Below are 25,306 nucleotides of genomic sequence, written 5' to 3' on the forward strand. Positions count from 1 at the left end.
GCCCTGTAGAGGCTCAAATGATGTGTGTTTCTCATACCTTCTTCCCTGCACCCCCTTGCCCTAGGTCTGGCCCTAATTAGCCATATTTTCTTAGACCTCGGTTTTCCCATCTGACTGTTTTGTCTGTTTGCTGGGATAGATTAATTTGTGAGGCTCAGTGGCATAGCAGGGCAGGTGGGCTGCCCCTCTGAGATCCACCTCTTCCACATCCCATTTGCTCCTTTGACCTCCCCCCAGCACCCCTCCCCCCACAATGCCATGAATTCTAAGTCCTGGGGTTAGTACCACTGACAGCTCTCAGCCTGTGACCAGAAAATGTGGGTCTGTCCTTTTATGATTAGTAAGTAATTGGTACCATTTTCATCCCATTTCACAGATAGAAAGACTGAGGCATGCTTTTCCTACACCCCATGGCATGGAGTAAACCCAGTTCTGTTGAACTGGAAAGACTCAAGTTCTGCTGAGTTGCTGACTCATCAACTCATCCTGATTCTGTCTGATTTTCAAACATCTCAAGTGCTTACTCAGTGCATGATTGCCAACACCATCTCATTTAATTTCTCCTATTTAGTGCTTCCTTCAAGAAATGAGGCAGCAGGGGAGTGCTTGAGTGACTAGTCAGTTAAGCATCTGCCTTGGGCTCAGGTCATGATCCCAGGGTCCTGAAATCAAGCCCAGAGTCTATCCCATTCAGCAGGGGAGTCTGCTTCTCCCTCTACCTCTGCCCCTGCTTGTGTTCTCTCTCTTGCTCATTCTCTCTCTCAAATAAATAAATAAAATGTTTCTTTAAAAAAAAGAGATCCGGGATTCCTGGGTGGCTCAGCGGTTTAGTGCCTGCCTTCGGCCCAGGGCATGATCCTGGAGTCCCAGGATCGAGTCTCGCATCGGGCTCCCTGCATGGAGCCTGCTTCTCCCTCTGCCTGTGTCTCTGCCTCTCTCTTTCTCTGTGTCTCTCATGAATAAATAAAATCTTTAAAAAAAATAGCCTTATTGTGCCCTTGTGAGCTAATCTATGAGGGATTCTTAGGAGAGCCCATACATGGATTGAGTGTACAAGAAAGGGGAGCTATTTGTGTTGTTGTTATTATTCATTTGTTTACTTACTGAATGTTTCATTTTTATATATTAATAAAAATATAATATGATAGAATACCATTAGAGGGCATATTATTGCAATAAATAGCAGTATACATTATACAATGTTATACATAATAAGTATACTGTGTATTAATTGGTTAATAAATATTTCTGCAATGCCTACTGTGGACCAGGCACTATTCATATCCTGCAAGTTTGAAATCTATATACCCATTTCGTAGATAAGGAAGCTGAGACTCAGAGAGGTAAATCCATTCAGGGAGAAAGTAGGATTCACAGGTGCCTAAATGGATCAGTCGGTTAAGCATCTGCCTTTGGCTCAGGTCATGATCTCAAGGGTCCTGGGATCAAGCCCTACGTTGGCTCCTTGCTCAGCCAAGAGACTGCTTCTGCCCCACCCCTCCACTGCTTGCGCTCTCTCTCTCTCAAATAAACAAAATTTTAAAAGAAAGAAAGAAAGAAAGAAAGAAAGAAAGAAAGAAAGAAAGAAAGAAAAAGACAGACTCAGTTACAGCTCTCTGGTCCAGACCAGGAATATGGGTGAGGGTATCTCAGAGCCTCCTCACGGTCCCCTGTGTCCCAGGGAGGCTCCCCGCCTGGGAACTTGCTTATGTCTCACCACTGTCTCCCCAGAGAGTCCGGGAGTCGGTGGATTCTGGTGTGGTTCCCATGAGCCCACTTGGCAGTGGTGTCATCCGGAGAAGGTTCTCAGGGACCCCACTGCTGCCACCCCTGTCAAGCCGCCTTGGAACCCCTGGAGAGGCTGAGCCCAGTGCCTGCGTCGTGTTCACCATCGAGGCTCGAGGGACAGAGCCAAGCCACCATCCAGCCCCAGGAAGGTGAGGAGGCAGATGGGGAACAAGGGGGCCAGTCTCAGGAGACAGAGAGTGCCTCATCTAGATGAACCTTTCCCTAACTTGTTCAGAAAACATTTATTAAGCACCTACTGTGTGCCAGGACTTGCACTAGGAACATAGCCATGGGCAAGCAGGTGCTCAATGGCTGATGATGGAGAGAGACTTATACCAGGTGGAGAGGATCAGGGTGCCATGGGAATCCAGAGGAGGCTTCTGACCCAGCATTGGGGGCTACAAACAAGGTGAGGAAAGGACTACTTGGAAGAGGTGGCATCTAAGGTTAGCATGAAGGATGAAAAGGAGTCAGCCACAGAAGCACAGAGAAACATATGCCAATTAGAAGGAAGAGATTGTACAAAGCCTTGGACTCAAGAAGATCAGGTGTGTGAGGAACTGAACACAGACTGGAGGGGAGCCTGAGGATGTGGGCAGGGGCTGGACCACACAAGACCTTATGGGGTGCATGGGTGGGGGCATGGGTGGGTTTTCAAGAGAGTGGGTTGATCAGATTGGCATTTAAAAAAATTCTCTGGGACTACTGTGAGTAAAATTGTCAGGTCTTGGGTAGTTCTGGGCAGGAGATGGTGGTAGCTGGACCAAGGTGGAACTATGGGCTGGAGAGAAGTAGGTAGATTCAGAAGTTATGAGGTAGACACACCAGGCATTGGTAAACAGCAGCAGGGAGTAAAGGAGAGGGGCCACTTGTGTGGACAGCTCCTGGCCTTTGACCTTTCACATGTGACATCCCTTTTCATCTTTCCAACAATGCCAAGATGTGGGGACACCATCGTTATTTCCATTTTTCAGAATAGAAAACAGGCTTAGAAAGGAGGAGTGACAGCCAGCCAGTGGCACAAACCATGTCCCTCACCAGTGGACCAAGTTGTCTTCCCCTGTCATTTTTGGAGGGGAGGGATCTAAGAGGAAGTGCAGTGACTGAGCAGCAAAAAGAAAGGAGAGAGAAGAGTCATTTGTTTTCCACTATCCATCAAGACAGCAGTACTGGGGCTTGAGCTCAGTCTGTCTGACCCAAATGTTTCCCATTTCTCCAACCTGGGGACACAACTAAGGTAAAGGGTGGATAGTCTCCATGATAATTAGCCTTGAAATATCCTTCTGAGATCATGGCTCTTCCTACCCCAAACCTACTGCATCAAGTGGCCCCAAATGCCTCCCTGCCCCAACCCAGAGCCCACATCCACCCACCCAGCCCTGCTCCTGTGTATGTCTACTTCTGTTAACCATAATAGAAAATGTTCTCATCCTCCCTTTGCCACTTACCAGGAAATTACCCCTGAGATTAGGATGCCTGGTGGGCAGAGACTTGAGTTTCTAGAACTGGGAAAAGGAGGGGCAGGCCTGGGATTTGAGGGCAGGAATCGTGGCTGTGAGGTGGGGCCCAAGGCAGAGCGGGACAAATGAGATCCCATCATTTCTGTTGAGGGTCTGGGCGTTGGCGTGGCTATAAAAGGGTGCCCCCTCTTTACCCACCCCCACTGTTGGCAGCCCCGACTAGACGCAGCTTCTGTGTCCCCATTCTAGGGATGGGAAGGCCCTGTTACAACGCTCCCCTCCAGGATCCTTGCCCTTTGTGAATGGGGGTTTCAGGACTCCAAAGAGACCCCATCTGAGGCTGAACCGCTAAGCCTACTTTCCTGAGCTTGGCAGAGAAACACCATCGGTGCCTACCTCTGAAGACCAGAGCCCTTGGCTCTGCTTCCAGACTCCTTGCTACGGTCACTGGGGAGGGTTGAGGACCCGCCGCTGCTCAGCTTTCAGCACCTCCTGGGTGGACGACGCACTGGTGTGGAGGTGCTTCTGAACCCCAGTCTCTCTGCGCTTCCTGCAGCTAGCTCCTCGCGTTTCATCCACCCGGAGCCCCTGAATCTACTACCTTCTTCCCTTTCAGCGCCAGGAGAAGGAACAGAGCCTTAGCGCCGGGGGGTGGGGGAGTGGGGGGGTTCTCCAGAGCCCCTGTCTCCCTTTTCTCCCTTCGGCAGCGAAAGGGAGGACAATTTCTGTCTTCTCCAGTCCAAGCTCATGGCTTGACCCTCTTTCATTCAGCACTAGAGGGGACAGCAAACCATTCTCTGCTCTGGGGGTGTCCCCAGTCCCTGTTTCCAACCCCCACCCCAAGTTCTTCTTCCTCGCCGTCCTTCAGCACCACCCGGGCACGGACAGCTCCTCGGCGTCAGCCCCACCTTGAGCCCCTGCTTCTACCTTCTCCCGCCTCAGCACCTCCAGCGCGGACAGCTCCTCGCTGTCGCCTCCACCCCCGGCCCTGGCCCGACCCGGGCGCAGACACTCCTCGTTCCCAGGGACGGCTCCCGCGCCTTGCTCTCTCTGCTCCCCGCTCTCCCCGCTCCCTTCTTCTGGCGCATGGAGACCCCAGGGGTCCAAGAAGGCGCGGAGGCATCCAGCGAGCTGAGTCGCGCTCGCAGCCGCCAAGGCGTAGCCAGACCCCCGAAGCACTTGTGGCGTCAGCCCCGGCGCCCCATCCGCATCCAGCAACGCTTCTACTCGGACCCGGACAAGTCCGTGGGCCGCAGCGAGACAGACCGGAGCCCGCGGCCGGGGCTCGAGAAGTCGCGGCGCTCCTGGCCCACCTCCTACAAGCGGTAGGTGGGCGGGGGCAGGGCACTTCCCCAGGCGTGGGGGAGGGGCGCGCGGGGCCTGGCGGGAGTGGGGGAGGGTCCTGGCTTCTCCAGGGGCGGGGGTCTCTGCTGCTTGGCTTGAGGCCAGTTGTTTGGAGGGAAAAGCTGTTTTTATGTGGGGTGGAGCTGGAGGTTGGTAGTGTCATGATTGCTTGTGGGTCTCTGACTGGGTGTGCTAAGGTGCGATCGCATCTGAGTGTGTGTATGAGTCTGAGCAGCTGCGACCCGTGTGTGAGTGTCCACAGTCGTGTCTCTGTGGGGGACTGGATACATTTGGGTGTGTGTACACCAGTTGTGTGCGTGCCTATGTGTTTCCCCTTGTGGTGCCCATGGGTGTGTGACTGGGCATGACTTCACTCTGACCCAGCTGGGTGTCCGAGGGTCCTCCAGATCTTGGAATGTCCTGGGATGTTTGTGGGGTTTGTGGCCACTGTGAGTATCTGAGGGCAGCTTGGGGAGGATGTATGAGAGCAGCAGGACGGGCTGTCCACAGCACTGGGGAAGCAGCCTTCTCTGTGGTCTGTCCAGCCTGCTGTCACCCGGGAAGGAGTGGAAGCCTCTCGGGGAGCCTGAGCACAGGATGTTTTTCCACACCAGAAGAGATGGAATGGAGAAGTGGGGAGTAACGCCGGGATGGCTACTCCTCCTTTTTCGTATAAACCAAGGGGAGGGCTGGCAGGGGAATAGGACAGAGACAGAAAAGAAACACAGACTGGAAACAGGGGCCTTAGAGGGACCAGAGGTGGGGGTCTCAGGGCTGGAAGGCTGAGGAACTAGAGGACTGAGGAGCAAGATGTAGGAGCCCCAGGCCCTCCTGGATAGGAGGCGGGGCCACCTGACTCTAGGCCAGATCTAGAGGCTGGGGTTTGAGGCTCGGCTGGGTGACGTCTGGTGAGTTGCTTTCCTCTCTGGATCTTGGTTTTCATTTTCTCCCACCTTGGGCCATGGACCTCCTGGGGCCACTGACTTCTTACTTAATCAACAAGCCTGGCCTAACGTTCTCAGCCTGGTCCTCCAGCAGCTCTGGGATATATCTGTGGCAGATGGGCCCCATGGCCCAGAGGGTTTGGAGCTATTCCCAGGTGACCCAGTAGGCCCCTTGCCCCCACCAACATCCACATCCCTCAGCTCCTCCTTCCCCCACTCCCAGTGACTCATGATTTTCCATCTTCAAGAAAGAACAAACAGACGGGTTTGCGCCTGTCTTGGGGGGGAGACCCCAAGTGGCTCTGGAAGGCAGGAGATTGTGTTCCTGTGAGTGTGCATACATGTGCGCATGTGGGGAGGGACTCAGCCCTTGGGGAAGCTGGGTTTAAGGACAACCTACTGTGTGGTCCCGAAAAAGTGGCAGTGCTTCTCTGACCTCAATGTTGACAGAGATGCAAACATGAATCCGTACTTTCTACATTTTTGTCTTAAACTTTCTGTTTAGGAGCCTGGTTCCCAGATCTGGCTGTCTTCCCCACTGCCCCACGCAGATCATGTGGTCTGGGAGGATCCTAGAATCTTGTTCTGCAAGTATTTATTAAGCACCTACTGTGTGCTGTACAGGTCCTGTACTGGAGACACAGCAATGGGCAAGCAGGTGCGGACAGGCTGATAGTGCAGACAGTTACACCAGATGGAGATAGTACAGGGTGATCTGTGTTGTGATGGGGAGAGGTCGGGGTGCCAGGGGAGCCCAGAGGAGGCTTTCTGAGAAAGAATAGCTTGAAAGAGGTGGCATCTAAGCTTAAATTGGAGGTTGAATAAAATTTAGCCAGAGAAACTGAAAGGAAGGACATGCCAAGCAGAATGAACAGAATGTGCAGAGCCTCAGACTCAGGAGGATCGGGTATATGAAGAGCTGAACACAGATTACTGTGGCTGAAGGGTGGAAGGAGGAGACTTTCTCTTTATTTCCAAGTATTTATTGAGCACCTACTGAGTGCCAGACACTGAGGGCACAGCTGTGAGCAAAGGCAGGTCCTCCCTTTGAGGGCCTAGTGGGTAAGGCAGATCCAGATCAAGTAATCATGACAAGGAAATGTGAAATTGTACCCATGAGAGAAGGGAGGGCTAGTCAGGGAGGGCTTCTTGGAGAGGTCATGCTCCAGCTGTGACCTGCAGCATGAAAAGTCAGCAGAAGAAGAGCATCTGGGCAAGGGCATGCAGTGGGAGTGAATCTGGCTGGTTCAAGGAAAAGTAAGGAGGGAGATGAGGCTGGAGCAGAGTGAGCCAAGAGGAGGGGGGTAGAGAGGCTCAGACCTCAAAAGGGTCAGACCACACAAGGCCTTCAGAGAGGTATAGCTTAAGTTGGAAAGGCAATAGGGAGCCATGGGAGGGTCTGGAGCAGAGGACGGTGAGATCTGACCCATGTGAGCATCTATACACTTCACTTAGCCCCTACTCTCCTCTCTTTGTCTAGATTCTCCATGGAGACTTGGGCAAGTCATAGCTCCGCTCCAGACCTCAGTTTACTTGTCTGTAAAATGGGCATAACAGCACCTGCCTCCCATCCCACCGGTGCCACCTGGTGGTAGAGGAGAAAAGTGTCTGCCAAGGAAAGAACAGCTTCAAAGGGGGAATTCAAGACAGTGATATAAGGGCACTGGAGTTCTGGGCACTTCCTCAGGTCATGCAGGACACAGGACAAAGTCAGGACAGGGGTCCTCATGTCCACCCTTCTTTCATCCTTAGTTCCTTACCCAGCTAGGTTGGGACCTCCCAGAGTCAAACAGACCAGGCTTCAAATGCTGAGTCTTGGCTCTGTGGCTCATTTTCCCCATCCAAAAAGCTATTAATAGAGCATTGCTGTTAAAAGTGTTAATAAAATATTTAAAGTTGAATCTATTAATGTTTCAAACCACTAAACTATTAAAACTCTTGATAAAAATTAATGTCAGAGTAGCCTCTGGGACTTCAGAGGGGATGGAGTCAGTTAAGCATTAAGTGGGAGAGGGCACAGGCTAGGGAGCCCTGCAGCCTAGGGCCAAATGACCCTGGCTCTGCCGCTCAGGGCTGCGTGACCCTGAGCAAGTGAACACCACCTCCCTGTGCCTCAATTTCCCCATCCACAAAATGAGCCTGATAGTCCTCACTTTGCAGAGTTGCTCTGAAAATCAAATGACTTTTACGTGCGCCACCCTTGGCCCAGCTCCAGGCAAGTAGGAAGCAGTTTGTATTGATGCACTCTTAGCTTTCCATTGCATGTCTGTGACTTCTGGGGAGGGACTGAATCCCTCCGTGCCTCAGTTTCTCCTTGGGGACCCAGGACTCTTACAGGCCCCTCCCATGCGGCTGAGGTGGTATCAGAGCTCTCTGACCCTGTCCCCAGTGCCTCCACCCAGCTGATCCTGGCAGCCTCTACCCCCTGGGGACTGGCTATAATTAGGTCCAGCCACAGCAACTACAGATGGTATTTTTGACTTTGGGACAACAAGTCTGGTTCCCACCAGGTGTCCGGTTGCAGGGCCACGAGGGCAGGAGGGAGTTCCCAGCCAGGTCCTTGAGACTCTCTGCACTCCTGGGCCCCAGAGTGCCCCTTCTCTGAGCCTCTGTTTTCTCATCTGTACAATGGGGACAATAAGATGGTTGGGAGTCAGAAGAGAGTCAGAGTCTCCTCCCTGTGGCACCTGAGGTTCCCCCATGGAAGCTCTAATTGCCCCCTTTGTACATCACATTCCCCTAGGAGTGTCAGAAATGTAGATGCCATTTGCCTAGGGACCCCCAAAATGCATGTAGTCTCCTGGGACAAAGGCAGGGGAGGGGGTGTCATCCCACAGCAGGGACACAGTGTGATTTAGAGCTTCTGTGTGGCCTCAGCTGGGAGGCCCAGCCTCCCTGGGCCTCAGCTGCCTCTGCCTCACCCATGGGTACTCAAGGTCCTGCCTCCAAGTCTGTCACCCTGAGACTTGGTTTCCCTTTCTGTGGAACAGGGCACCGCCATCCTAGCACCAGCATTCAGAGGATAATGCACCTGCTACATACCCCTGACAACCCCCAGAATCTCCCTTTCCAGGCCCCTGGTCCTTTCTGGGGCAGGGGAGAGGCAGCTGATGCTTCACAGACGGAAGACCTGGCGGGAGTGGAGTGCGGATGTTTGTCCAGTAGAGACAACAAGAGAGGGGAAAGGATCCAGAGACAGGGCCTGGGGAATGTCAGAGCGGGTGGGGGTCATGTGGGGACTTTGTGGAGGGGGACTAGGAGAGGGGGAGCTGGGTTCGAACCCCACTGGCTTGCAGCAAAGCCATGTACCCGTTACTATGTTTCTCCAAGCCTCAGTCTACCCACCCGGCAAAGGGTGAAGGGTTTGTAGTTTCTGGGCAGCCACTGATGGCTTCAGGCCTCATTTTCTCCATATGGAAAATGGGCAGAGGGGTATTGGAAACACTGTGTGGGATCTGGGCAGCCCCTCAGCAAACTCCATGCTTTGGTGACCCGCTCACAACCGAGGACACTTCCCTTTCTGGCTTCCGCATTTCACTCTTTTTCAGCCAAGTTGTCAACCCAAAGCTGCCCTAATTGGGGACATGTTGACATGTTGACAAAGGGAAATGGCTGAGGTCAGGGTTCTGGGGCCCAAGGGGCCACCCCCAAAGGGAGGGAGCAGAGAGTCGCGGTCAGCTCAGTGCCTCAGTTTCCCCATTTGTCCCGTGGGGCATCAAGGAGAGGTCGAGCGGCGAGGCGGAGCCCTGGAGCCCTCTGCCCCCTCCCCGCCGGGCCCCGCCCCCGCGGCTGTCCAGAAAAGGTCCCGCGCAGCCGGCGCTGGGTTCAGCCTCCCTGCGGTCTTGGCGATGCAGGGACCCCCCGCGCCCGCCCCGGCCCCTGGGCCCAGCTCCCCTCGGGGCTCCCCGCGCGGCTCCCCCGGGCTCTTCAGGAAACTCCTGGTGAACCAGAGCATCCGCCTGCAGCGGCGCTTCACTGTGGCCCATCCGCTGTGGTGAGGCGAGGCCGACGGCCTGGCGGGGGTCACCAGAACCGCTAGGCTGGAGGTGGGACGGGCAAAGTCAGGGATAGGGGGAGCCGGGTCGGGGATCAGGGTAGGGACGCTCTGCTCCTCCCTCTCTTTCTCGGTACCTCTCTCCCCCTGCCCTCTCTACTTGGAGGCTCCGTCCTTCTCCATCTCTGTCTCCCTTCACCCGCTGCCTGTATAATGCCCGGGGGACCAGCGTCTGTCCCTCTGCAGCCGTGTGGCCCAGAGCAGGACGGGCTGAGGCTCACGTCTCCTCCTGACCCTAGCCTGTCGGGGGCAGGCGGGCCGAACGCCCTGGGAGTGAGGGGAGGAGGAAGTGACTCCTCCCCTTGATCTCGCTCCCCAGTCAGTCCCAGAGCCAGCAATGGGATGGCTGGGGGGGGGGGGGCGGAGAGGGGGCAAACAGCCTTCGGTTTGTACAGGGGAAGACCCGATTTGACGTGGGCCTTCGAGGCAGGGTGTTCGCAGAGTAAGGGGGCGAGTTGTGTGTCCCACGCAGAAAGCGGACCCGCGTTGGCCGAGCGCCGGTTCCTCGCAGTCCCATTCGGTTGCGTCCTACAAAGAGTCCATCCAGCGATCTGGGTTCGAATTCAGACCCCTCAGGAAGCTGTGATCTCGTGGGGCTCGGGGACGGCGAATGTGTTTGGCACCTTGCGCTAGATTGCTGCCACATTAGCACTCACTTGATAATTTGGCACCTGCCGGCTCAAGGACTGAAGGTCCCTTCATCAAGGTCACACAGTCAGTGGCAGCTGGCAGGGTGGAGGCAGTCGTGACTGTGGTCCTTGGTGGCACCCTTTCAGTCCGGGAGGGGCGGGGTGTCCCAGGTACGGGAGAGCGCCGCCAGGGCACCAGACCCCTGCGCAGAGGGGTCCCTGCGGAGGGTTCCGGAGAGAGCTCAGGGGCGTGGAGGGAGAGCCCTCGGTCCCAGAAGGTGGGGCTGGAGGAGGGTGGGTGGGTACCTCTGAGGCCCCCTTGCCTCAGTTTACTTATCTAAACGATGGACAGACTCACGGGTCTCACAGTCCAGGCGACCTCGCCCCGCGCCTCTCGCGTCATGGAACCACAGACTGACCCCACCGCTCCCGGCTAAGTTTAGAGCAGAAAGAAAAACAGCTTTTTTGCGCGGCGCAAAAATCCCCGCCCAGCCCTTAACCCTCTGCACCCATTATTTAGATTCGAATCCAGCACCTTGTTGCCTCTTCTGGCCTCAATTTCCTTGTGATCCATACGCTTGCTCTTCCAGAACCTTTGGGGAGGGGTAAAGGGGGCAGGGGGTCGCCACTCCCAGGGCTCCCCCTCCGAGGGCAGGTTTGGGTCTCCGCGGCCGCAAGCTCTCCTAAGCGTCTCTTGCCTGCCTGGGAACCCCGGCCCGGGCAGGGTAGGGTTAATAAGCCCCGCCCCTCATGGTGACGTCATGAAGCCGGAGCTTGGACACCCCAGCTGTCTGGGGATTCTCTTAGAAGCGCCGAATTCGAAAAGGCCGAGGGCGGCCGGACGTAGCCGAATATGTCCGAATTTACCCGAGTGAGGCCGGACTGGGCCGAATTTGCCCGACTCGGGCCGAGGGCCACTGGGACTTGCTCGGAAACGTAGCGCTGCTGGATTTAGGCGAACGCGCTGGTGCGCATCCGACTCTGCCTGAAAGCGGTCGGCCGTAGCCGGATCTTAGCCAGTTCACGCGACTGAACTTACCTGGGGCAGGCCCAAACCTGTGCGATCAGACCCAATTCAAGTCAAACCTGGCTGTACCTGACCGAGCCGGACCGAATCCAGCTGAACTGGACAGAATGTTGTTGAAGCCCCACCCTCACCGCAGTCTAAGCCGAAACCCCTGCTCAGAGTCTTCTGGCAGGTGCTGATCCTGGCCCGTGGGCTGGGCTGGGGTCACTTGCCAGGGGACCAGGTGGACCCTGGCCCTTGGCCAGGAGCCCTGTGTCTTGGATGTCCCCCCCGCCCGCCCCCCCCCCGTGTTGTCCTGGCTTCTCCTCTCCTATCCCCTTCTCAAAAGCCCATGACTCCCCTCTCCCAAGTTGCTAACTCCTCTCTCTCTAACTCCTCTCCAGAACTTCTATTTCCTCCACCCCTCCCACTTTTTCTCTCATCAGTAATCCCAAGGGATAGGGGTGTAGTCCCCCTTATCCAGGCCAGGTGTGGCCTGAGGAGGTATTGGGGATTATCGGAACAAGGGACACTGGGGGGAGAATGGTGCTGTGGGCGGAGGGCACAGCCTGTGCAAAGGCCCAGAGGTGGAAGAGAACAGGCAAAGCGTTTGGGCCTAAAATGAAACAGAAGAGGGGAAACTGAGGACAAGGCCAAATGAGCTGGGAACATGGTCGACAAGATTGGGGCAGGGCCATATAGAATGAACATCGAGCCTGGGAGCTGGGGAAGAGGACAGGTGATTCAGATCATGACCAAAGCTGACTGGGGGAGACTTGGAACACATCTAAGCTGGACCCAGGCCCCCTCTAGAAAGGAAAGCCCAGGAAGTCATTTCTAGTGCCAGTGAACTCACCATGCAACACAGACCTTAGTTTACTCCTTAGTAGTACGGGCACACAGCAGCAGTCCGCACATGCTCTGTTGTAACTCCCTAAAAGGGAAGGCATATACCACACGCATGTTAGAGAACAGGTGGATGATATCCAGAGAAAGGCCGAAACCTACCCATGGTCCCACAGCCACTTGGGGACAGATCTGAAACTCATGTCCTAGAGTCCAGACTGATCCCAGTGGTAAGGGCTCCGGGGTATGAACATGGAGACAGAGGGATGAGGAGCATGGGGTCCCAGAGTAGGGGTGCGACTATGGGGCATGTGGACAAACTGGAACCGACTTCTGCCCAACCCACTGAGGCCCCTGGGAGAATGTGACACAACAGGTGTGGGCCACAGCCAGGCATCACATGCCAGGACCTTCGTCTCTGACCAAGCCTAATCTACCTTCAGCTTTGACCTGGAAAATGGACTCTCATGCGGAAGGAGCACCCTGGACCCTCAGGCTGGGCCTGGCCTTGGCCGGGTTATCCAGGCTTCTGCTCAGCACAGCCAGAGGCGAGAATCCTTCCTGTACCGCTCTGACAGCGACTACGAACTCTCGCCCAAGGCCATGTCTCGGAACTCCTCTGTGGCTAGCGATCTGTGAGTCCAAGGCTGGTGGGATGACACCTCCCTGTTCCTCCCCCCTTCCTTAATTCCTCCAGTCAGCACACCTCCTTCAAGTGGTCATTTGAGCTGGGCTTTGAGGTTTAAGTAGGTGTTTGCCAGACAGCTTACTTATGGGGTGGAGCATGCTGAGAATGATATCCGGTAATTCTCTGTACTTGAGTTTAGTCTGGGATTGGGTGGCTATCGGGAAACATTAAGGGCGATTAGCAGCAACCGCACAAACACCTAGAGTTAGGATAGCCCTGGTAGCCACAATGAAAAGAGAAATAAAGTAATTTCCACCCTGCCTCTGTTAAGGCTTCTGCCACCCCTGGTATCCGATTTGTGAGATGGGGATGGATCAGAGGAGCTGTGGTGGCTTTCAGAGAAGAGTCAGGTGAGGGGAGGTCAGGGACCAGGGCACCCAAAGGAGGAGTCATGGGGGGAGGACGCGCTCAGCTGAGGACATCGAATGGGTAAAAGCTGGAAGATGGGAACCAGCGTGAGGGCTTCTCCTGGCCGCCCTTCCTGATGTCCATCTCCCGGCAGACACGGAGAAGACATGATTGTGACGCCCTTCGCCCAGGTGGGTGCCCATCCTTTGCCCCTCCTCCCGTGAGCCCAGCAGGCGGAGCCGAGCTCCGCTTTCCAACGCCGATCACGCCCCTTCCCACAGGTCCTAGCCAGTTTGAGGACCATTCGGAGCAATGTCGCAGCCCTGGCGCACCTGCAAGGCCGCGGGGCAGCCAAGTACGCGGAGGGCGGGGCGGGGGCGGGGCCTGGCGGAGAGAGGCGGGGCCGACAAGCGCAGGCATGGGGCGGGGCCTGCGGGAGAGGGCAGGACTGGCGGGGGCGGGGCTAGGCCCGGGGGCGGGGCCTGACAAGGCGGGCGAGGCTGAGGCAGGGCTGGACCGGAGAGAATGCGGCCAACAACCTGCGGGCAAGGGGTGGGGGCGCTGGATGGAGGCGGGGCCTGGAAGACTTGGTGGGGCGGTATGAGTGAGGGAGGCCATCTGTACCGCAGGCAGGCATCGGTGGAGAACCCCCTATTTGGCAGTCAGCCCCCTCCACCTACAGGTAATATGCCTGCTCCTACTCCCTCCTCCCACTGCTGGACAGCTGTGAACTTCCTCTCCATGGTGACCTACTCTGCCCACGAGTCCCTAGGCTTTGCTAACTGTAATCCCCAAAACACCCTTGGGGATGGAGTCTTCCACGCCCATATCACAGATAGGGAGGCCGAGGCCCAGGGAGGGCAGAGACCTGCTCATGGTCACACAGCTACCTGGGGACAGATCTATCACTCAGATCCTGGGGTCCTTAATGGCCTTATTGGGAAGGGCTCCAGGGCCCAGATGCAGAGATAGAGGCACGAGGGGCACAGGGTCCCCCAGGGGGGTTGAGGCAGGCCCCTGACCAGCTCGGCCCCCAGAGGACACTGGGCAGAAGCTGGCTTTGGAGACACTGGACGAGCTGGACTGGTGTCTGGATCAGCTGGAGACACTGCAGACACGGCACTCAGTGGGGGAAATGGCCTCTAACAAGGTGAGGAGGACCAGATAGCCGAGATCATTTGCCTCTGCCCACAGTGCCCCATCATCACTGCCCTCACTTTCCCTTGCAGTTCAAGCGGATGCTGAACCGGGAGTTAACTCAGCTGTCTGAAACCAGCCGGTCTGGGAACCAGGTGTCTGAGTACATCTCCCAAACCTTCCTGGGTGAGCTGTGGTGGGTCACTGCTTGGGCAACATCATAGAGGTAGGAAGAAGGAAGAAAAAGAGAGATTTTAATTACAGACCTCAATCTGGGGAAGATAGCCAGACACGGATACCTCTGACCCGATGGGTCAGAGCTGGACCAAAGAGATGAACAGAGGGAACTTTGGGGAGGAGAAGGACATTAAAGCTAGGGTTTTGAAGGATGAGTAGAAGTTTTCCAAGGGATACATGGAGTGAACATGGAGACAGCTAGGTCTCCAGCTTGGGACATGGAAAGGACATTTGGCTGTTTGGGGAAAATTACTGAACCCCAGGTGCCCAAAGGCAATGTCAAAAAGAAGGGGTCACTGAGATGTTCTCTGTTCTCAGCCATGAACAGAGAAGAAGGGTAGCTACAGGCCAGATAGGGACTTTACTCCAAGCTTACTTTGATCCAGGTAAAAAGGAAATAGGTTGATCCTGAGGCTTGGCAAGGTCCAGGACCTGAAGCTAGGCAGGATGACCCCAGCAGGTCTGAATCAGTTTGCCTGAGCCCCACCCTGCTCCGTCTACAGACCAGCAGACTGAGATGGAGTTGCCCAGGGTGACCCCCACGGAGACCCCAAGGCCCATGTCCCAGATCAGCGGCCTGCGTGGGCTCCCCCACAGTGCCAGCCTCTCTGCAGCCACCGTCCCACGCTTTGGGGTCCAGACTGACCAGGAGGGGCAGCTGGCCAAGGTGGGTCCCCAGCTGGAATCCCAAGACTTGAGTCTGAGTCCTGGCTCTGTTTGGATGCCCTGTCTTGGACCTCGGTCTGCCCACTTGTATACTGGGCAGGTGGGGCTTAGTGTAGGACCTGGGGCCTGGTTGGGGGTGTCAAGGATCCAGGGTCTGAGGAACCTGAGCTGGAGTTAAGCCCTAGTTCTTCACATTCTAGGAACTGGAAGACACCAACAAGTGGGGCCTTGATGTGTTCAAGGTGGCAGAGCTAAGTGGGAACCGGCCCCTCACAACCATCATATTCAGCATCTTTCAGGTACCTCCCTACCTTTGGTTTCTGATACCACTGGGGTTTCTTTCCTTCACATCTTCCAACCCCAAGACCTCAGGGGACACTCATTTTCAAATCCTCCCTGATACCCCTGAATGGCATACTTTGAGCTGCATATGGAAGGATGAATAGGAGTTCACTGGGTTAAAAAATTCATTGCCAACAAGCCTCAGCCCTGAGTCCAGCCCGGAAAAGACCCAGTCTTGGAGGGAACAACTGGAGGAAGATACCCCCTGTCTTGGGATGTCAGGGATAGACCAGAGGGGAAGGACGATGACCAAGGGAGTTTAGAGGGACAGAAGAATGGGAACAGTGTGTGCTGCTGCCCAGAGCCAAGGCCTTGACTGGAGGCCTGTGATGGACCAGGAACGGGACCTGCTCAAGACATTTCAGATCCCAGAAGACACACTTGCCACCTACCTTCTGATGTTGGAGAGTCACTATCATGCGGATGTGGCCTACCACAACAGCCTACACGCCGCTGATGTAGCTCAGTCCACGCATGTGCTGCTGGCCACACCTGCCCTCGAGGTACTACCCTGAGGCTAGGGGCAGCCCCGGGAAGGGGGGGTGCAAGGTGCAGAGAACCCACCCCTGACCTCCTACACCTCCTACACCTGCTCAGGCCGTTTTCACAGACCTAGAAGTCCTGGCTGCCGTCTTTGCAAGTGCCATCCATGATGTGGACCATCCTGGGGTCTCCAACCAGTTTCTCATCAACACCAGTGAGTCAGAGACAGGGCTGGCCTCCACCTGTCAGTCATGTGACCTCAGGCCCACCCATTCCTGCTCTGAGCCTAGCTTCCCTGTTTGTGAAATGGCTGGGACAGTCCCTCCCTTAGGTGCTCAGAGCAGTTCCAGGTACACAGTAGGTGCTCAGTAGATGAGAAAATAACACATGTGGCAGAACTCACCTGGAGCCACAAAGATTTTAAAGTTCAGGGTTCTCTGAGGTTTCTGAAGAGCTCAGTCAAATAATTATGTGGTGCCTTTTGTGTACATCCTTGGAGAGCTGGGGATAAGAGTGGAGCCTTCTTACTCGATGATCCCAAAGTCCAATAAAATGATGACTCAGTTGTTCAGTCAACCAACTCTCCTGTCATGCCAAGTCCTCGAGAAGTCCCCAGTCTCAAGGAGGCAGAGCCAAACACAGATGCCCCCAGCCGTGCAGTCAGGGCATGACTAAGGGGAAAGAGAGAATTCTAGAAGGCTTCCTGGAGTAGGAGGCATTAGAGTTGGGGCCTCCATGGATGAGTAGGATTTTGCCAAGGGCTTGCGAAACCTGCTTTTGGGTGAAGTGGGCCAGGGGACAGGTCTTGGGGCTCTCTGCCTCCCCTGCAGACTCAGAGCTTGCACTAATGTACAATGATGCCTCTGTGCTGGAGAACCACCACCTGGCCGTGGGCTTCAAGCTGCTGCAGGCAGAGAACTGCGACATCTTCCAGAACCTCAGTGCCAAGCAGCGGCAGAGTCTGCGCAGGATGGTCATCGACATGGTGAGGCCACAGCTAGGAATGGGATGGGGTGATCTTGGCCTGGCTGGGGTTTCAGTTGGACCTGGCCATGTCTCCACTCTGAACCTGAGCTTCCTCCTCTTAAAATGGGGTAATGACCATCCAAGCCCTGGTCGGGCGAATTAGGTGCTGGCTGCACATCACACACTGAGTTTCTGAGGTTTCAGGTACAGTTTTTTTCTGAGCCATAAGTCTGTCTATTTGATATTTTTCAGACTGGAAGACAACAGTAAGTCTTGTGCCTCAATTCATTAATCTATTATTATTTATTAATTTATCATATCATTATCATTAATTTATTATCATCTTAAGTAGGCTCCATGCCCAGCGTGGGGCTTGAACTCACGACATTGAGATCAAGAGTCACGTGTTCTGCCAACTGAACCAGCCAGGTGGCCCTTATTCATTAATTTAACAAGCATTTATTGGACACCTATTGTGTGCTTGCCCTGTGCCAATGACCAATAGAGTTCTGGCCTTTATCATACTCACAGTCTGTGAGGCAGATGGACCCATAGGTGGAGCCACGTTGTGAGACCTGGAGAGAGAGCTGTGGGGTGAGGTGGGATACTCAAGGTTGAGGAGGGCTTCCCCTGGAGGGAACACTAAAGCTGGTGGGGCTTGCAGGGTGTGGAGGGCCATGAGCCGGGGAGGAGTGTTCTCAGCAGAGGGAACAGCATGTGAGGACAGCTCAGAGAAACCAAGGCTCTGACTGAAGAGGTATTAAAAGTTTGATGGGGTGGAGCTGGGGCCTTGGGCAACAGGTACCCCCAGTGGGCGGATCATTTCAGGAAGATGGAAAATTTGGGGAGAGTTTTTGAGATTTTTATCTGATTCTCAGAGAAGCCCATGCATTACATACGGATCACCCCTGGGTTAGCTGGGTCCAGTTCAGTTGAAGTTTTTTTTTTTTTTTCAGTTAACTTTTAAACAGCTGTGCTCAGAGTTGAACCTCCTTCTAAATGGCTGAAAAGAGCCCTTTTGGCCACATGAGCATCAAGGCGGGTCCTTCCTGGTTTGAGATCCCCCTGAAGCTCCCATGGCTCTCTGGATAAATTCCCCATTCCTCCCTGAGACCCACTGCACTCCCCACCTTCCACTGCTACTGCACTCACTTGCTCCTCTATGTTCCTCCTTGTAAACCCAACAACCTTGGAGAAGGGACCCTTGACTCAGCTCCTCTTGCAAACTGGGTTTGCAGTGAATCTTGTTACATCCCGCCGTTTTATAGATGAGGAATCTGAGGCTCAAGGGCTGGGAGTCAGAGTGGGTGTGGGAGTTGGGGAATGAGGGGTGGAGCAGGTGCAGTCCTTCATACTTGTCATCCTCCCTTGTCTGCCCCCAGGTACTGGCCACAGACATGTCCAAACACATGAACCTCCTGGCCGACCTCAAAACCATGGTGGAGACCAAGAAGGTGACTAGCCTTGGAGTCCTGCTGTTGGACAACTACTCCGACCGCATCCAGGTGTGTGGCTGGGCGGGCCCTGGGGCCCTGGTGTCCACAGCTCTCATTTAGCTTTATTTATGAAGCATCGACTGTGCACCAAACTTGTAGAAATGGAGGCACCTAGAGTCACAACACGCCTATGCCTTAGCCAGTCTTTCCCAGCCTCAGTTTCCCCACCTATAAGATGGGTGTGTTCATGGCACCAGCCTCTTATGGGGGGATACCAGGCCTGAGGGTGGCCCGGCCAGAGCCCTCCTGAACCTTCGTCTCCCCAGGTCTTGCAGAACCTGGTGCACTGTGCGGACCTCAGCAACCCCACCAAGCCGCTGGAGCTGTACCGCCGGTGGACAGACCGCATCATGGCCGAGTTCTTCCAGCAGGGTGACCGGGAGCGTGAATCAGGCCTGGATATCAGCCCCATGTGCGATAAGCACACCGCCTCGGTGGAGAAGTCCCAGGTCAGAGGGCCCCTGGGCTGAGCCACCAGCAGACCCTGAGGGGAGGGAAGGGAAACAGTGGGTGAGCTGAGCCCAGGAGTCCTGGCTTGACCACAGTGGGCCAGTGACAGGGAGGGGCCTACGGGTGAGGTCTGCACTGGGCTGTGTGGAGTCAGGCCTGGGACACGTTCTCTCTGGGCTGCAGAGAGGGATCTGCACTCGCGGAGTTTGGAAATGTCTGTTTTGGGTGACATGGGGCACCCTGGAGGGGCTCCCAGTCTGGGGGACACATACATCCAGCCCTGAGGGGTCAAGGCTGGAGTAGAGGGAAAGACTTAGTGGTTGTAGGACTCCAGAAGGGGCAGGGGAGGTTCCCTAGAGAAAGGGGTGTTTGAAAAGGGTTTTGAAGGTTGAGTAGGAGTCTGGAAATGGCATTCCAGACAGAGGGAGAAAGCTGGACAAAGGCCTGGAGGCTGGACTAGGTCTAGGTTCCATGGTGACTCACTGCGTAGCTACATCCCCACCCCCACCCCCATATCAACCCACAGGTGGGTTTCATTGACTACATTGCACACCCACTGTGGGAGACATGGGCTGATCTGGTACACCCAGATGCCCAGGACCTGCTGGACACGCTGGAGGACAACCGTGAGTGGTACCAGAGCAAGATTCCCCGCAGTCCTGTGGATCTCACCAGCCCCCAGCAGGACAGCCCTGACAGGTTCCACTTTGAGCTGACCCTGGAGGAGGCGGAAGAAGAGGAGGAGGAGGAAGGAGCTTTGGACACAGAGGTCTCGGAGTCACCTGACACTGAGCTCCTGGTCCCTGAAGCCAGCCCGGACCCTGGGGCCCCACTCCTGGACAACCAGAGGACTGGGGACAAGCCCTGTGTGGACCATGAGGCCAATGTAATGGCTGAGCCCTTTGGCACCTAATGGCTTTCAGTGAGTGGGTTGGGTCTTCCAGAAGGAGGTTCCGGTGGCCCTTGCCTTGCCTCCCCCCACCCCCTTCCTCCTCATTGAGGGAGACAATCAAGCTTTTAGTTATAGGCAGACTGTGGGGTCAAATTGGAGGCACTTGGCCAGGGCCCAGTTTGACCCTGGGCTTTGCCAGGAGAGCTCTCCAAGGGGCCGGGCTGGGAGCAGCCTCTTCCAGTGCCCTTGGGATCTCCCTCCTGGGTTTCCACCCCTGGTATGGAAAGAAGATGTCTCCCAGACCCCTTGCCCGCCTTCTCCAGTGCTCATCCTGGAGGCACATCCATCACTTTATTTTTATTCTTTCACTCTTGATCACATATTTATTGGGCACTCACTATGTGCCAGGCTCGTACCTGTTGTGTGCTTCTAGGGTAGCCCCACACAAGGGGGTAGCGAGTCAGCCCCCAGGAGACATGCCCCCCCCGCAGGTGCCTCTCCTTCATCTGCCAGGCAGCTCCATGCAAGAGAAGGGAAACTCTAATGGGAGAATTTTTAGCATCAAAACGTCCAGACCCAATTCTGACTCAGGAGCTGCAGTGAGGAGCAGTAAGAGGCAGGAAAGACACTGTGTCGGCGCCTGTTTCTGAAGACTGACTTAGCTTGTGGCCTCCTGTGCACTTGCTGCTTTAAGTCACTGTAGTTTCAGTCTTGGGGTCTCTGGGTTCTGTTCTCCTTAGCCCCAGGACCCCCCTGCTGGGTCCCACCCCCACTTTCTCCCTCTTACAGACCAACAACAAAAGCACAGCATTCTTGCCTCTCCCCTCATCTGTTTCTAAGGCTCCCGATAGGGGGAAGGAGGCTCTGAGGCTTTCTTTCCAGTTCTAGCCCCTTCTGGGCCTCAGTGTCTCCTCTACGGCCTGATCCTAGTACTTGGGTCAACTTTGGTTGGAGGGTGACCTTTCTGAAATATCTTAGAAATGTGAGGGCATTGAACATGTCTCTGGGGTTAAATAAACCCTATTACCGAAAATTGATACCGTGCCCACCTCAGGGATGGGGAAACTGAGATGCAAATAGGTCCTGTTGCCTGCTCCAGGCTATGCCCCTGGGAGCAGGAGGTTGGCCAGCGGCGCCCCCTGGCGGATGGAGGCGGGGTGAACCCCAGGATTCTCCTTGACTTCCCGACTGTTTCTCAGGCTCCTGGCCTGGTGGAGCTCTTGCTGAAGGGGCCTGTCTCGCTGGCTGCAAAAGAGGCGTCTCTGCTTAAGTATTAGGTTTTATTCCAGCCTCCAGAAGCCTCAGTCTCCCGCGCCCCCGCCTCTGAAGAATTATAACAGGACACAAGTCATCCAGAGGCCTCTGGCTTCAAGAACAGCTGGCTTCATTCCTGAATAATTCCATTGAGAATTCCATTCCACTGGTAATTCATGATCATCACAAGTAACAATCAAATTCCACAGAAGGAGAATTAAAATTCGTCTGGGTCACAAACTTGGTGCCTTTCCTTCCAGACGTTTAAAAGGCAGAGATTTACGGGCGCCCGGGTGGCTCCATGGGCTAAGCATCTACTCTTGATTTTGGTTCAGGTCATGATCTCAGGGTCCTGGGATGGAGCCCCCAGTCAGGCTCAGCCTCAGTGTGGAGTCTGCTTGAGATTCTCTTTCTCCTTGTCCCTTTGCCCCTCCTCCCCCTCCTCTCTCTCAAAACAAACAAACAAAAAATCTTAAAAAATAAATAAATGAAAAGCAGAGATTTAGGGGATTTTTATGTATATTTTTTCTCCTTCCTCCATTACTTACAAGTAATATGTGTTTTATGTGGAGAATTTGGAAATACTGCAAAGTGATACAAAAGGGAATAAAATTTTGCTATAACCTCCCTGTAGATCATCTGCCTTTAGCATTTCACCTTCTCTGTTTTTTTCTCCACCTCCCCTTCAGTTTGGGCCACAGACATCTCTCCATTTCCCTCTTAGTGAGTGCACTCCACTACTCATCTGGCTTTCCTTACTCCAAGCTATGGCCCCACCTCAGGGCCATTGCACACACTGTGCCCACCACCTGGATTGCTCCTCCTCCATCCTCATCCTCACCCATTGTGTCTCAGCTCAGCATCTCTTCCCCTGCAAAGTCTTCCCTGACTCCCACACCCCCACCCCAGGCTGGCACTGGTAGAAGTTCTTGGGCATTCTGATACATGTCCGCCACCCTCTCTACACCCCAAACCCCGTAAGTCTGGGCCAGGTCCACCACACTATCCTTAGTATCCCCTAGAGATGGATATTGACTACTTCATGTCTCTTAACCTCTCTGAGGTTTTATGGTTTCATGGGTAAAATGGGCTATTTATGAGGATCACATAATTGCAACAGGTAACATTTGAGAAGATTGTGTCCTGAGCCAGGAACTGAGCTGCCTGCTTGAAGTGCATGTTAACTTTGCCTTTCTCCTCTCATTCCACAGATGTAGAAACTGAGGTCCAGAGAGGGGTGAGTGAAGTCACTTGTATGTTCCAGGTCCCCCACTTTCTCCTGTTTAGGGTCCTTACTAAGGGGCACAGTTTTAGCCTTTGTGGCCCACTCTACACCTGCCGAGGAGGATTGGAGAAGGTCTTCAGGGTCCTTTGGAACTTTCAGCCCTTGCAAACTCCTAGGGTGACACTTGGGGCCTCATTCTGCCCTTTCTGTTAAGGAAACAAAAGTTGTTGGGCCCATCTCCTTCACAGAGCTGGAAAGAGGCTGTCCTTTGAGCTTGTTTAGTGAATTCCAGCCTCAGGGCCTTTGCACTCATTGTCCCCCCTTTCTGGAGCATTGTTCCCTCACCTCTCAATCTGGCCAGCTTTTTCTCCTTCAGGTTCCTGCTCAAATGCCACTTCTCCAGGGAAGTCTTCCCTAACCTCTCTGGCCAAAGTCACCCTCTCTTCAATCATTCATTCATACATGTCATCCCATCACAGGGCACTTACTATGTTCACAGGTCTAGGTGCTGGGGACACTAATCTGTGTCTCTAAGTGTAGAGCCCAATGCAAGGCTTAAACTCAGGACCCTGAGATCAAGACCTAAGCTGAGATCAAGAGTCGGATGCTTAACTGACTCAGCCACTCAGGCATCCATCAAATAATTATTTCTGATAGCGGATGTGGCAGGAGGGAGAAATATGGTGATGTGATAAGGTGACATGAAATTGGAACCTCTGAAAGGAGGCGGGTGCCCATCAGAGATCTGAAGAGAATGAGAGAGCCAGGCTTAGAAGGAAGTTGGGGAACAGTACTCCAGGCAGAGGGAACAGTGGGCACAAAGGCCTTGAGGCAGGATTGCACCTGGAGCCAGAGGGAGCACCTGACCACCTGACCTGAGGAGAAACATGAGATTGAGGAAGTAGCTGGTGGGTGGTGGGTGGCTAGAGGGCCCGGGCTGTGAGGTGGAGTCTGGACTTGACTCTGAGTGGGGTGGGACTTGGAAGGGTTTAAGGCCTCTTTCTCACTAGCTCTGGTGTCCCAGGCTGTGCAGCAGTTCTCCATTCAACCACCCCTAATTCCAGAGTGGAATGCTGATTCTCTCTCTCTTTTTAAAAAAGATTTTATTTATTTATTCACGAAAGACACACACACACACACACACACACACACACAGAGGCAGAGACACAGGCAAAGGGAGTTCCAGGCTCCATGCAGGATGTGGATGTCCCTCCATGTGGGACTCGATCCAAGGACTCCAGGATCACACCTGGGCCGAAGGCAGGTAATAAACAGCTGAGCCACCCAGGGGTCCCAGAATGTTGATTCTCAACAATAAAGTCCTTGCATTATTTTTATTTTATTTTATTTATTTTTTAAAAAGATTTTATTTATTTATCCATGAGAGACACAGAAAGAGAGGCAGAGACATAGGCAGAGGGAGAAGCACCCTGCAAGGAGCCGACTGGGGACTCCAACCCGGACCCTGGCATCACGCCTTGAGCCAAAGTGATGCTCAACGGCTGAGCCACCCAGGCCTCCCTATTTTTACTTTGAAATACAAATTCCTCTGTGCAGGAGCTGATGCACATTGTTGGGGGGGGGGAGGGCTTCCCTCCTTTGGAAAAACAAAACACAAAAAATGACAACAGGTATTTCTCAGTGCCATCCACGTCCAAAGCCCAAAGCATGCTTTTGGGAAGCCTTACAGGTCCTCACCTCCACCGGGGTGTGTGTGGGCCGGTTCCGGGCCAGCCGTGCTGGGGGCCCCCACCGACTGCCAGCCTCCCTGCAGGGGGTAGGTTGGAGATGAATTTATTTTTATTTATTTATTTTTTTATGTTTTTCTCAGTTTTCCAATTCTCCGCAGTAGGTTCGTAATACTCTTATAGTCCGAGTGGAGGAGAGGAACAAAGATGCTACCCTTAATAAAAATAGATTTCTCAACGCAAGGGACGTCCGGCTCTTCCAGGGGGCGGGGGCGGGGGGCGGGCTCCAGGCGCTAAGTTATTCTGGTCTCTAGGCGCCTCCGCAGCTGGCGAGCTTTTTATAAACAGGACGCACCCCTCCGCCCCCCACCCCCGCCGCCCCGCGCCCGGGGAGGGAGCAAGATCAGAATTCTCTTGGGGCCACGCTCCTCCTGCCGGGTCTGGGGAGCGGAGTTGAGGGGCAGGGATCCCAATGGGGCATAGGGGCTCATTCTCCCGCACCACCCCCCAATTCTGACATTTCCCCCTCAAGATTTGGGAGAGTAAACGAGTGAGCCCCCAAAGTCTGCACTCGCAGTCTTGTTTCCCCAGGATGGAGGGGATCCGTCCCCTGCCTAAGTCAGGAACCAGGGTCGGTAAAGCATCTCCCAGCCCCGTCTAGGTTGTTGGGTCTTTGAACCTCGCTGAGACCCTCCCTGTTCCCCGTTTTTGTTGTTTCCTGCAGGTTTGTGGGGGGACTTAGGGGGGCGAGCCATTTCTCTGCCCCACTTCAGCATTATCTTCGAATTTTTCTCCGGAAAGGGGGGCCGCAGGGAGAGGAGGGGTTCTTGTGTCAGCCCCTTCCTTCTTTTCTAGAAAATAGTTCTCTCGATCCCCAGATCCTCTTTCTTCTTTTTCATCTCAGCAAACAGGACCGGGCATCTACCCACCCGGTCCTCTTTGGGGGATCTTACACCTTCCAGAAATTGGGAGGGGTCTCCCTTCACCCCTATTTTGGCTTTTTCTTCATTTGTACTTATTTTGAACCCGTGATTAGGGGGCACTGAGCGTCTCTCAGATGTCTGTTCCTCTTTTCTAAAATTGGGAATAGTGTTTTTAACCAGAGGTCGCGACACCCAAGACCCGGCGGGGGCCGCGAAAATCTCAGACCAAAGGTGGGAGGGGGCGGGGAAGGGGAACGCCCCCTGAAGACCCAGGCTCTGCGAAGGCCTCAACCTCCCAGCCCTGCAACCACCTGGGAGCCACCATTGGACAGGAGGAGAAGAGTGATAGGGCCTGATTGGCTGATCAGTCCGTCGCTCGGGGGCCCTAAGCCAGTGAGAGGGCGCCATTCAGTCACGCCTCCTTGACGCAGGCAGGAGGC

General features: G+C 54.5%; 1 protein-coding gene across 1 annotated transcript; it reads left to right on the forward strand.

Moving 5' to 3' along the window:
• Positions 1-9,369: 9,369 nt before the first annotated feature.
• On the forward strand, positions 9,370-21,524 carry PDE4C (phosphodiesterase 4C). Its single transcript, XM_055342642.1, has 15 exons — positions 9,370-9,530; positions 12,515-12,706; positions 13,262-13,298; positions 13,389-13,462; positions 13,737-13,789; positions 14,145-14,257; positions 14,337-14,430; positions 14,985-15,148; positions 15,348-15,446; positions 15,828-15,992; positions 16,087-16,186; positions 16,803-16,957; positions 18,321-18,443; positions 18,701-18,883; positions 19,411-21,524. The coding sequence occupies exons 1-15, from the start codon at positions 9,385-9,387 to the stop codon at positions 19,795-19,797; spliced, it is 2,085 nt and encodes a 694-aa protein (XP_055198617.1). The 5' UTR covers positions 9,370-9,384; the 3' UTR covers positions 19,798-21,524.
• Positions 21,525-25,306: the final 3,782 nt, after the last annotated feature.

Source organism: Nyctereutes procyonoides, unplaced genomic scaffold (assembly GCF_905146905.1).
Source record: "Nyctereutes procyonoides isolate TBG_1078 unplaced genomic scaffold, NYPRO_anot_genome, whole genome shotgun sequence".
In the NCBI taxonomy this organism is placed as follows: Eukaryota; Metazoa; Chordata; class Mammalia; order Carnivora; family Canidae; genus Nyctereutes; species Nyctereutes procyonoides.

Coding starts and splice junctions, on each gene's coding strand:
- PDE4C (XM_055342642.1), top strand. CDS start 9,385: ATGCAGGGACCCCCCGCGCCCGCCCCGGCCCCTGGGCCCAGCTCCCCT. Junction 13,463..13,736: donor CAAGGCCGCGGGGCAGCCAA/GTACGCGGAGGG, acceptor TCTGTACCGCAG/GCAGGCATCGGTGGAGAACC. Junction 16,187..16,802: donor CCAGTTTCTCATCAACACCA/GTGAGTCAGAGA, acceptor CCTCCCCTGCAG/ACTCAGAGCTTGCACTAATG.